Source organism: Hirundo rustica, chromosome 6, assembly GCF_015227805.2.
Source record: "Hirundo rustica isolate bHirRus1 chromosome 6, bHirRus1.pri.v3, whole genome shotgun sequence".
In the NCBI taxonomy this organism is placed as follows: domain Eukaryota; kingdom Metazoa; phylum Chordata; class Aves; order Passeriformes; family Hirundinidae; genus Hirundo; species Hirundo rustica.
In genome coordinates, this window is record NC_053455.1 from 2,232,242 (window position 1) to 2,244,911 (window position 12,670).

General features: G+C 54.4%; 1 protein-coding gene across 11 annotated transcripts in view; it reads right to left on the reverse strand.

Annotated features, from left to right (window-relative positions):
- The window catches only part of TRIM9 (tripartite motif containing 9), a 69,861-nt gene that overhangs the window by 8,859 nt on the left and 48,332 nt on the right, over positions 1-12,670 (reverse strand). For 3 of the 11 annotated variants that reach the window (XM_040067845.2, XM_040067844.2, XM_040067843.2), the window contains exons 5-7: positions 12,023-12,176; positions 8,076-8,233; positions 6,186-6,324 (exon numbers count right to left, since the gene is read on the reverse strand). In XM_040067845.2, the coding sequence (XP_039923779.1) occupies positions 6,186-6,324; positions 8,076-8,233; positions 12,023-12,176 (451 nt within the window). Of the gene's footprint in view, positions 1-1,911; positions 2,101-2,120; positions 2,595-6,185; positions 6,325-8,075; positions 8,234-12,022; positions 12,177-12,670 lie in introns of those variants that run through there. The other 8 variants (XM_040067840.2, XM_040067838.2, XM_040067848.2 and 5 more) reach the window with 7 other exon arrangements.

Genomic DNA, 12,670 nt, shown 5'->3' on the forward strand with positions numbered 1-12,670 from the left:
AGGCTTGTCCTGATCCAGGAGCTTGTCTTGATTCAGGAGTTCTTCCTGACCTAGGGGTTTGTCCTGACCAGGATTTTTTCCTGACCTAGGGGCTTGTCCTGACCAGGAGGAGACGCCCACACGAATCCCCGTGTTGGCACTGCACGGGACAGCACTCACACAGGGTGCTGGATTTCAGGGCTGCCCTGCCCAGCTCTGTGCCCGGTTCTCCCCCTCCTGCCCTGGGTGTTGGTGGGAAAGCACCTGGCTGTGGTTGTGCTCCGTGCTGTGCCAAGAGGCTCCTCCTGAGGCTGCTTTAATGAATCCTGCCCCGTGTCCCGACTCCAACACCGCTTTTCCAGGTCTCAGCGCGTGGCTGTGCTCCGAGCTCTCCTGAGGGACACACCGACCCTGTTTTGGCCTTCAGGACCCCGTTTTTCCCTGTCCCCCCACCCCAGAGCGGGGCTGCAGAAGGTCCAGGGTGCACACACGGGAATGGCTCACGGCCGGCACGGAAGGGTCCCCGAACACCGGACACAAAGGAAGGAACGTCCGTAACAAAACAGCGTTGGAAGCCACCAGCTCACAGCAGCACGATGAGAAATCAAACATAAAAAGCACAAAGAAAAGAAAGTTTGCGGGGTCCCCCCACCCCGCCCCGGTTATTCCGGCAAGGGTCATGCTGCAGCATTCCTCATTCCGTGTTATGGGATGGAAGTCAAACAATCGGGGGCCCCCATTCTTCCAGGGCTTACACCGGAGAAAGCCGGGAATTAACGCCTTTGGAGCGGTGTAAATCCAGAGCGGTGGAAGAATCGGGGCCCAGGATCTTGAACAACAGAAGATGTGCAAAGACTGGTTAGAAAAAAAGCTCCGAGAGATCCCTGTGCCTGTGGCTCCTGGCTGGCTGCCCAAACCCATCCCTCACTCTGCCTGACCTGCCCACATCCCGCCCTGGCCCGCGGCTCCGGGCGCACGGATCCGAACGAGGCGCTCGTGTGGGGCTGCCGGGCGAGAGAGGCGTCACAGGAGCGGTGTCCTCTGCTCTGCAGGAAACACGGCTCTGGGATCATCACACCCGGGTTTGGAGAAGCCGAGCCCCGTGCCCAAAGCTGAGCAGAAGACAGCCCACGTCTCCAGGCCCTAAGTGAGGCTGTGAGCTGGAATCAGAATCCCAAACTGGTTTGGGTTGGAGGGGACACAAATCACCTCAGGGACACCTTCCACCACCCCAGGCTGCTCCAAGCCCTGTCCAGCCTGGGCTGGGACACTTCCAGGGATGGGGATTCTCTCTGGGGAACAAGCCAGGCCTTGCCTGCATGCAGACTTGCTTCTTTCTTAAGATTTAAGAAACCAAACTAGATTCGTTTTACAGATTTAAAACTAGCTTGGTCTAGATTTAATCAACCAAACTAATTTCACAGCCCAAATCTCCCTGCAGAGGCTGCGTTTCCTGGTTGTATTAGGAAAGGAAAGCATGGGGATATTCCCACAGGTTTCGCCCAGGGAATGTCTTTTCTGATTATCCCTTGACAGGAGCCCAACATAAACTGGAAATGAGGAATCTTCTAGAGGAAAGTGTCCCTGCCCAGACCAGGAGGTTGGAAGTGGATGAAGGGGCTTTAAGGTCCCTTCTAACCCAAACCATTCAGGGATTCCTGATCACCAAAGGGTTCAGCCTTGCCAAGAGCAGCACCCAGGTAAGGAATTACTGTGCTGCTCCATCACCCCGCCCCTGAACCACCCCAGGGGAACCACGCCACCGACCCCCCTCGGCGGCAGGAGCAGGCCACTGACAAACAGAAAGAATTCCCATTTGCTGCCATCCGCATGTCATGGGGAAAAACAAACACAACGGAACAGAACGAACAGAGAGTTTGGAGATGCCCAGAAGCACAGACCAAGAGGCAACGCCAGAGGTGCTCAGCTCACCGGCTGAATTCAGGGACTGTAAGGAGGAATGCAAGCTCAGCTGGTGGGCCGAAGATCTTAGCTCAAAGTAGGATCTCCCCGAGAAGCTGGGTTGTAGATTAAGGGTGGAGGAGAAAGGACTCATTCTACGAAGCTGCGATCTTTCCAAAGGCACTGGAAAAGGGAGGGTCTGTTCTTCTGACTGCGTGTCTAAACGTAAGATCAATGCAAACTACAGATCAGAAATCGGGGTCTCTGCTGGGCGGCGGCGCTGCCGGGCCCCAGCCGGATCCCGGAGCGGAGCGCCGACCCCGCTCCCGCGGCAGGGCTGGAATGTCTGGTGCTGGGCAGCCCAGAGAGACCCTTCAGGGCGGCCTGACAGCAAGGAAAACACGTTCATCTTCCAGAGTGTCCCCGTGTCAGCGTGACAAATTCAACTGGCGTGCCTGTAAAGGGGAGGGGAGGGGGGGGGGTCCTGCACCTCTTCACAGTAAGGCACCTAAAAAAATCCACAGGTTACCATGCACACGTCCCGTCGTGCTCTAACACATCCCAAACCTTTTTGTGCGCGATAACCGGGGGTGGGAAGCCCAGCTGGCGGCGTTTTGCAGGGCTGTGCTAAGCTCTGTCCCCCTGGGAAGCCCCAAGCACCCACCTTACTCAAGGGTTGTTCAGGAGGCTGTGTTCCCGGTATCCCTGTGTACCTGTCAAAACACATCTGAGCCTTACAGCAAGAACTGAACTCGTGGGATTCACAGCAAAAACGTCAGAGCAGAGGGAACCCCTTGGGCCCTTGGTTCCTGTTCCCTGCTACCACAGCCACCGCCTGCAATTTGTTCCCTAACCTTCCGCAGGATTACGTTAACATGGAAATGTAGAATCCGCACGCTCACACTGTGCCCCCCCAGCCTTCCCAGCTCTGCTGTTGAGTTTGGGCTGAGCTGGGAATTGTGTGAAAGCAGATAAAAAGGGAACATTTCTTTGCGGGGATGGGTTGTAACTTCTGCAGCTCGCTGCTGCTGCGGCCAAGGCTGTGGAAGCAAAGGGTGTCAGTGGGGTCAGAGGAGCTAAATCGTTGCACAACAGTCAATAAACAGAGCTCAAAGTCAGGGAGGAACAGCTTCTAACCCTACCAAGAGTGAGAGGAACTACTGCCACGAGTAGCTATGCTCACGACTCTCCCCAGTCAGCCCCTCACGCCCCTGTAGCTCCTGGCAGGCTGTTCCCCCTTGGGTTGTTCACCCTTTCCAAAACTGCTGGTCAAAAAAAGCCCTGGTTGCTGCTCAGGGTCACTCCATGGATGGGCAGGAATTTAAAGGTGGGCTCCAGATGAGGAGCTGGGCTTGAAAGAAAAGATTCTGGTGCTTGGCTTGGCTGGGGAAGGAGGTGGAAGCTCCCTGGAGTGAGGTGGTCCCTCATCCTGACATCCAGCTCGCTGGGCAGAACATGGGAAGAGGTCAGGAGACTGGCCAGAGGCCAGGAAATCTGCTGGATGAGGGAAAACCTGGAGAGCAGGGGCTGCTCACCTCAGGGAGGAGGAGAAGGAGGCTGGGAGAGACCTCAGGTCTCACAGAGGTCAGGACAGCCAAGCAGGGCTGCCACCAGCCAAGCTTTGGGACATTTCTGTGCCCCGGGTCACCTTGGAAACTTTCTTCCAGGCTCACTTCCCAACCCACAGCTGAGCTTCGCTCAGGTGCTGGAGAAACAGAGGTTGAGGCAGAGCCTTGGAGCCTTTGGCTAAGCTGTGACAGAGCAGGAGACACTCCCAGGGACTGTGTGGAACAGCCCCAAATCAGCTTAGCAGGGGACACGGCTCAAGAGAAGGACGTCACCTTCTACCCCTTGGCTGTGCTGGTGACAGGGATCTTCATCCCTGGGAAGGGCTCTGGAGCATGGATCTTCTCCCAGCCAGGAAACACCTCGTCCTGCTGGTGGCACCGAGAGCCAGCTTTGAAGAGTGACCTGCCATGGTTTCATTTGGGACGAGCAGAAGGTGCCTGGAAGAGATGCTCCTGCTGTAGACTCCTGAGTGTGCTGCCTTCCCATGGGATTTCCACCAGTGCTGTGGCTGTGTGGCTTGGGCAGGACCACAGAACCCCACACCTCATCCCTTTCTTCTCATCACACATCCCCTTCTTCTCATCACACATCCCCTTCTTCTCATCCTGGCTCTCCAGCTGCCGAGGCCCCGCAAGACCTTTTGCTCCCCACTACGCTCTGCTCACAGAAAGCAGGAGAAAGGCTTCAGTTCCCTTCCCCAGGCTGCAGACGAAGATCTCATGGGCCAGAATTAGAAACCCGGCTCTTAAATGCCAGAGTTCCTCGCCACCACTTTCAGCAGGGCAGCCACGTTCGCAGAGAAGCTCTCTCCTCATCGAGCCTGTCCCTTCTTTTGTCCTCTCTTCCCACACAACCGCTTTGCAGGAAGCTGCAGAGCTGAGCTGACGGGAAAGGGCTAAGCCTACTTCAGACAAAATAGCTCTTAAAAAGGCCTGATGCTGCTGTAAAGGCCAGGAATAAAAGCCTAACCAAGGGCTGTGATGTGCGAGGCAGCTCCATTCAACGAGTCACTCGGATATCCGGAAGCTGCACACACAGATGTGATTTATTTCTCTTCGAATCCAAAAGAGCTCTAAGAGCACAAAATGCTCCAGGCCCGTCTGGCTTTTCCTCCCTCTTTCTTTCGTGCTGGAATGACAAATGCAAAAGCTCACTCGAGTGAAAAGGCTGAATGAACGCAGCCAAGGAGCGAGGAACTTCTCCGTGGTGGCACAGACCAGGCCCCAGCCCCAAGCACGGCCCTGCTGCGACCACAGGAAGATATTTTCTCCCAGATTCCTTCGTATTTTGGAGCTGGGCTCGAGCTTGGCTCAAGGTGAGAACACCTCTGAGAGGAAATCAAAGCTGGGAAGATTGTAGTGCGAACTCCTGGCTGGGACAACTTAAAGCCCAGCTGGTTTTGATGAGGAAATTGTGCCTCAAAAGTGTGGTGTGAGGCACGAATGAGAAGTCAAAGCTCTGCTGTCTCCTGCTAAGGCTGGAGTGGGAGCTGTTGACCTGCAGGCTTTGGGAGCAGTCCTGCCCAACCAGGCACGGGGCTGGATCCAGCCTGTCCCATCCCTGGATCTCCAGAGAAACCTCTGCAGCTTCTTTGCTGCTGGTGCTCACTCTGCAAAGAGGCACCGATGTGTCCCTGACAGAGGTGCCAAAGGCCTCTGTGCTGTGCTGTGACCTCCCTGCCTCTCCTGTGAGAAGTTTTGTCACACTTTTGCTCTGCTTCTGGATGAATCCCATTTCTCGCTGACCTTCCCAGGCCTCCAAACCTGCCCTTTCCAAACTGGAATGCTGACCTGCTGCAGGCAGAAAGGGAAACACTCTGCACAGCCTTGCTCTGCTTTTGTCTTCTATTTTTTCCTTCAGCAAAAATCCCATTTTCCTCCTTGCTCGAAGCCCCCAGGGCTGCTCTGTGGCAGGAAAGCTCTCACCTTCCTTCCACCCCACGAGCTGCGTCCTCTCCCTTCTGATCCCTGCTGCGTGCTGCTGTGAAAAAACCCTCACACGGCTTGGAAAAGAGAGATTTTCATCCGGGAGCAAGGAAAAGGGATTCCAGCAAGCGTGGAAAGCTCCCCAAGAAGGGTTTTGTGCCTGCCTGTGGGGGCTGATCCCTTCCTCCACAGCACTCCCACCTCGGAGCCAGCCCTGCCACTCTCCACCTGCGTGTCCAAGGAATAAACCGATTTTCCACAACGGATTAAGTGCCCGGTGTGACAAATGTGCTTAAAGCCAGGCAGGGAGATCCCCCCCTGCAGCCTGCAAGGGGAGTGTTTGATATTCTGAGTGTCTGCGGGCGCGGGGCCGATGCAGACGGTGCCGCGGGGCTCCGGCACATCCCTGGCTCTGGAAGGACACCCACCCTGCCCCATGGTCCCTCTGCTCCCTTATCCCGCCCTGCCAGGGCTCAGCCCGGTGGTTCTGGCATTGTGCAGTCAAGCACAGCCCTCGGGAGCAACGCTGGCAGAGTTCTCCTTGTTAAAGGGGAGCGGTGAAAACATCCCAGCTCCCCTTTGGCGTCGAGTCCCCCCAAATTTAAACGCCTCTCCCCGCGCCTCCCCAAAGGACATCCTCTGCAAAGGAAAAAGGGTGAGAGAGAGAGAGAGAGGGGGAAATTCTGGCGCTGTTGGAGGCTCCTGACACAACTTTCCCCCCTTGCTGCAGGGGTTTCTCAGTGGAGCTGAGCTGGGCTGTCCTGAGCCGTGTCCGAGCGCTCCGGGGCCGGAGCTGCTGCAATTCCTTACCCTCGGAAGTCTGGAGGACCAGGGTCTTGCTGTAGGGGCTGACTCCCGACTTGTTGAAGGCCTTGACCCGGGCGCTGTAGGTGCTGTTGAAGTGCAGCCCATCCACCGTGCACATGGTCTCCTTGCCCACGTACACCTCCTGCAAGGCAACGCCTCCCGTCAGCGGTCAGTGCCACCCCCAGGGCTGGGAAAACCCCAGTGCCAGGGCAGGGAAACAGGATCCCAGCCTGCCCTGCTCCCCGGGGCAGTGCTGGATACGCTGAGCAAAATGGGATTTGCTCCTCGGGCTGCAGCACCGGCAGGAGGTGAGGGGAGGGTTCTGCCCCTCTGCTCTGCTCAGCTGAGATCCCACCTGGAGTTCTGCCCCCAGCTCTGGGCCTCCAGCATCTGGGGGATGTGGAGCTGCTGGAGCGAGTCCAGAGGAGCCACGGAACAGCTCCAAGGGCTGGAGCCAGGCTGGGAGAGCTGGGAATGTTCACCTGGAGAGGAGAAGGATCCAGGAAGAGCTCAGAGCCCCTGGCAGGGCCTAAAGGGGCTCCAGGAGAGCTGGAGAGGGGCTGGGGACAAGGGATGGAGGGACAGGACACAGGGAACGGCTTCCAGTGCCAGAGGGCAGGGATGGATGGGAATTTGGGAAGGAATATTATCAGCAGCACGCACTGACCTTGTTCTCCCCACACCCAGGCTCCTGCTCCCTTCTCTCCAGGTCCCACCCACGTCACCTCTCCCTTTCCTCAACTCTGCCCTGGCTCCTGCCTGCCTGAGCTCCTTGTGGATAAATTCAGAGTGCAGCGGGCCCTCAGTGGATGTGAACACGCCAGGGCAATTATCGGCGTGTCGGATCAGAGAAAAAAAATCACATTTTAATTGTGTAATTACAGCAGTTTAAAAGCCCTCAGGCCTTAAACACCTCTGCCTGCCGGCAGCTGGCAAAACCACGAGGCTTTCATGGCAATTAGTATACCTTGCATGAAATATGCAGCAACACAAAAATATGGAGCTTCGTGGAATCATGGAATGGTTTAGGTTGGAAGGGACCCTAAAGATCATCTTACTCCAACCCCCTGCCATGGGCAGGGACAATTCCCACTGTCCCAGGCTGCTCCAAGCTCTGTCCAGCCTGGCCTTGGACACTGCCAGGGATCCAGGAGCAGCCACAGCTTCTCTGGGCAATAAGAGCTTCAGACTCATTCTTTGAGTTTCCAAGCTACTGGAAAGGGAATTTGCACCCCCTCAAATCCCCCTGTACCCCAAAACCCTGTAGTAAAGCACCCCACACCCGAGCAGGTGTCTCCCTAGAGGGAAAGGTTTAAGACTCACCCCAAAATCTTTTAAGGAAAGTACAGGAGCAGTTTCTTTGCTCTCCTGGCAGTAATCGGCTCCGTGCCGAGACAAAAGCACTGATAGCTCTGTTTACCTGTTCCTCAGATAAGTAGATGTTGTCTGTTTGCCAAAAAAACCCACCCAAATCATCCAGCCCTTAAGGGAGAGCACGAGGCTCCTCAGTGCATTTTTGGGGTGCTGCAGCAGGTGTGTGGGACCCGTCCCTGCTCTGTGCTCGGCTTTGTTCTTTGGGTTTTTTTGCGTTATTTCCCTCTTTAATTAAGACCTTTTTGCTTTTTCAAGACGCGCTCGACCGTGCCATCTCACAAAGTTATTTAAACCATTTTCTGCGAGGTGCTGGGCACCCTCAGAGGCGTTGAACCCTCTCAGAGCTGATCCCACCTGGCTCTCGGAGAAATTCAATAAAACCCCACGGCTCGCCCGCGCCATCCGCTTCCCCGAGCGCCCCAGCAGGGAAAAAAAAAAGCACGAGGACAAATTCCTGATGGCAGGGAATCACTGGAGGCAGAGCATCCCCTCCCCACAGGACTGGCTCCAAGCACCTACCCTGAACTGGCCGCCGTTGCCGTCGTCCAGCTCCAGGATGTATCCTTCCACCTGCACCGTGGACAGAGGGGGCTGCTTCCAGGACAGGGTGGCACTGTTGTTGTGGGTGCAGCACTCCTCCAGCTGCAGGATCGGCGGGGCCGGCACTGGGGAGGAGACTAATCACCAATTAGAGCAATTAGTGCAACCCCCGGGCGATGCAGGGTGCGTTTGCTGCCTCGCTGGGAAGGCAGCTCACGGGAGGAAGCAAGAGAGGATTGTCCTCCCAGCAAGATCCATCAAATTCTTCCCCCCACCCCCAGCAGCCTGGTCAAGCTTTTCTGCTTTATTCCCATTTTCTAATTAATTTTGGAGAATTGTGGCAGCACACTGCGCCTGTTTTGAGCTGCCTGGGCCTTTCATGCAGCCAGTCCCAAACCTGGGACATTCTCCCACAGGTTCTGCTGAGCCCTGGCTCTGGACTTGTCGACAGCCCTGCTTTTCCATTCAATAAACTCACTGCAACAAAACTGGGGGGGGGTGAGTACCCTCTTTGGCTCGCATCAGCTGCACAGGGGACAGAAAGGACTGCCAGGGTTTTTTTTTTTCTGCTGTGTTTGGGCATCTCCACGTGTGTCCCACAGCTCTGAAAAGCACGGGGAGAGTGACAGGCTGACAGGGAGATGTCCCCTGACACATCTCTCAACAGAGCTGCTCGTCCACCCTCCTCATCCTCACTGCCCAGAGTGACAATGGAAAATAGGCATGGAGAGCCCAGGCAAGATGGGGAGGAGCCATGGATGCCTGGGAAGAAGCTGGAGTTGCTGCCAGAGGCTCAGCATTCACCTCCTGCGCTGGATCCCCTGGGCTGGCAGGGGTTTGGTGTTACCCTGGTTTTTCGGAGTTTTTTATAGCCTTTTGATTTTCATAAATGGAGTCAGATCTTTTTAATTACTGTATTACTGTATTAAGAGCAGTTCTACCTTTTTCCCACGGATGTAACATAAACAAATCCTTTGTTTTTCATTCTCCGTCCTTTGTTTGCATATTTCTAACCTGAAAACAGCTGTAACTGACAGTTGGTCTGGCCACTGAGGCTGAGGGGTGAAAAACCCCAGAAGCCAATCTTCTGCTGGACCCACAAATGTATAAAAAGTAAGAAATAAAACAAAGAGGCTCTCTCTCCGCCTGGATTCAGCTTTTGAGCTGGACGGAGAAACCTCTGCTCTGCAAAACCCCTTGTCTGCGTGTGGCTGTGATTTATTAAAGAAATATGGGTATTGATCTAGTATCGATACCCAACTGTGACGGACAAAAACTCTCTAACAGTTTAAAGTTAGAAAGTGTATGTTTATTACGGCCGGGCAGCACGCGGGATATTTCCCTAATTCGCACTGCGAAATTCACAGGTAATTACAAAGTCTTTTATTTATAAAAGTGTTGAATATCCAAAATACAAATGCATATTCATACCCCTGTCACCTCCCATTCCTCGCTTCGTATGCTAATGGACAAAAAAGCTATTAAGCATGCGTACTTTGTTTCTTAAAATGAGTCGGGGGTCTATTTTGGGGAGGGGTCACCCAACATGAGGAAGTAAGATGAGTCTTCCTCGTTCTGACCTTTCTACCTTTTCAATGCATTTGTGACAAATGATTCCTTGGTAGAACTTACAGTTTCCTGTGTTCCATGGGTCCTTTAAGCAGGAAATCTGCCGCTATCTTATGTCCTATTTACCACATTTTGTTTTTCTTTACAACTACATAAACATAAACCTGACAAGAAATGAGTTACAAGATCCGGAGTAGCTTATCTAAGATCTGGCTTCTGTTAACTGCGAACAAAGATTACCTATCTACTTCAGCTAATTCAGCAACTTATTATCTTAACTTTCCTAAAAAATCCTTAGTTCCTCAAAATTAACATCTCAGCTGCTTTGTGTGTCTCAGTGACAGTTTGGGATGCCTTGTGCCTGTTGTTCCCTGCTCCTTACTGAGGCCTCAGGTGTTGCCCTCCCTCCCCTGGTGCTGTGACACGGATTTGGGATCCAAACCCAACCCTCCTGCAAGTCTACAAAGCCGACAGCTGACTTCCACAGCGAGGGTGAGCTGGGAGGAGGAGGGATTTGATTAAGGGGAGGGAGGGTGGCTGAACCAGCAGCAGATTTGCTCTTATTAATTAAAAATAACCCTGTGGGCTAAACTGCAGAAGGGAGGGCAGGAAGACAGGAACGTGAAACAGCAATCGAGCCCTCCCTGGGTTTGCTAGCCAAGAATGCTCCTGACTTTTCAAATGGACAGCCCGGCTAACGAAGGGCAAGCACGGGCAGCTCCTCACTGCCACCAGCACCAGCGGGGCCATCAGCTGAGGAGGCTCCTTGTGGTGACAGAGTGTCTTGGGTTGCAGTGAGAGATGTAACCAGCAGTGTGTATTCTATTACCACATGTTGGAACCCGTGTTTTGCTTCATCTCTTCTATAACCCATTCCTCATAACTCTGGGAAGGGAGAGGGGCTGGGTGTCCTCTGTTCATGGGCAGCTGTTAATCCAGCTGTGTCACTGCTCTTTGTCCCTTCCAGGACCCATCCTCCCTGCAGGGATCTCTGCTGTTCCTGGCCCATCCAGGCTCACTGCAGGGCTGAGACAATTCCATCCTCCATGGGGAGATGCTGCAGCCAGGGGAGGAGCCCGGCATTCCCGGCTGGATCACACCTGGCCCTGGGAACAGCAGCACAGCCCGTGTGCACGGGATTGCCAGAGGAGCCCCGGAGCCATCCCAGCACCACGGGAGCTGCAGAGGAAAACTGCACCCTGCTGCAGGATCCCTGCTGCCAGAACCACATCTGTCACTGCAGGAGGCTGGGCTGGGCTGTGCCCAACACCCTGAGCAGCAGCGTGTCAGCCTGCGCCCCGACCATCCATGGGTTTGCTTGTGCTGCTGCATTTGTATTTTTGATATTCTTAGTCAAGAACTGTTATTCCTATTCCCACATCTTTGCCTGAAAGCACTTTAATTTCAAAATTATAATAATTCAGAGGGAGGGGGGTTTGCATTCTCGATTCCAAGGGAGGCTCTAGCTTTCCCTGGCAGATACCTGTCTGTCCAAACCAAGACACAGAGGAAGAATGATGTGGCCAACATCCTTCCTGTCCCTGGCCACTGAGACACCCTGGTGTGCGCAGACAGCTCCTGGGCCAGGAATTCCAGCGAGTTCCAGGAATTCTGTGATGGGAATGAAGAGCACTGCCAGACCCGTGGCCGGCGGCTCTTCCTCCGGGCATCTGAAGGTACAGCCCACGTTCAGTGTCCTCCTGAGCCTCCCTGGGTCACAGCCCCTTTGCAGCTTTGTCAGCTTCCCTGCGCTTGCCAAATCCCAAATTTCTCACGGGCTGCAGCAGCCCTTGGTGGGACAGGAGAAGGAGCAGAGAGGGAATGAGGAACGGGGAGGAAATTAAAGCCAAAATGATGATTTAACCAACACTGAGGTGAGGAGAGGGAGGGCAGAGCCCAAGCTAAGTGACCTGGCCCTCTGTTTGGAGGGACATCTGGTCTGTGACAGATGCTGCTCAGCACTGAACGAGCGTGGGGGTGTGAGGAGAGGTTTGGGAAAAGCCTCGTGCTGCTCTCAGAAGAGAGGCCCCAACCTGCAGAGCACCTTTCCATGCTCTAATAACTTTGTCAGAACATTTTCAATGCACTAATAACACTTTAATGCACTAAGAGTGCTTTTCCAGGCAAAGCCAAGCTCCTGGCACCCTGCTCTGGCACACAGATGCCCAGGGATCCACGACAAGGAGGCCAAGGGATGTAAAACACATAGAAAATGGGCACAACTCTGGCTCTGGGGTGCCCAGTCTTGCTGGGAGATGAGAAACTCTCCTTTTCCGCCCTTTCCCTGGGATGAGCCGCATGGAAACTCCCAGCAGGAGCAGAGCTGAGCTTTGGAAAGGCACTGGAAAGATCCTTACCTTTCATCTGGACGAAGTCGAGCTGGTGGATGGACTGCAGCAGAGGGGCGTTGTCCAGGTTCAGGTCGAAGTCCGTGGTCATGCGTGGGGTGAGCGTCCCCTTCCCCCACTGATCCTCGGTCAGGTGCACCCTCCTGATGAGAGCATCCGAGATCTGCAGGGATGGAGCAGCCTCAGCTGCCGGGGGCTGTGTCCCATGCCTCCTCCCCACCCTGCTCTAGCCCTCCTCTGATGCCTTGGGTTTTATCTGCCCTGTGTTCCACGTTCTGCGCTGCCCAGGTGCAGCTCTGAGCTCACACTCAGCGTCACTCAGCTCTCTGCACACAGCAGCCACACAAAACAAATCCTGTTCCTGCTGCACACCAAGGACAGCGAGTACAACTTTCAGGCCCAAAAGCACAAACAGTGGTGGCTGGAGGGAGGAACAAGAATGACTGGATAACCTGGAGCTGGAATTAGACAATTCAACCACAATATGCAAATGGACCAAAACCTATAAAAGTGTGAGACCTCGTGGCCATTTGTCCATTTTGTGCCCATTTTGTGCCCATTTTGGTTCCACCTTGGGTGTATCCCTGTCCAGGCTCTTGTCCTGCCCAAGGTGTACCTTAAAGGCCTTCAATAAATATCTGCTTTTTTCTCCAGCTC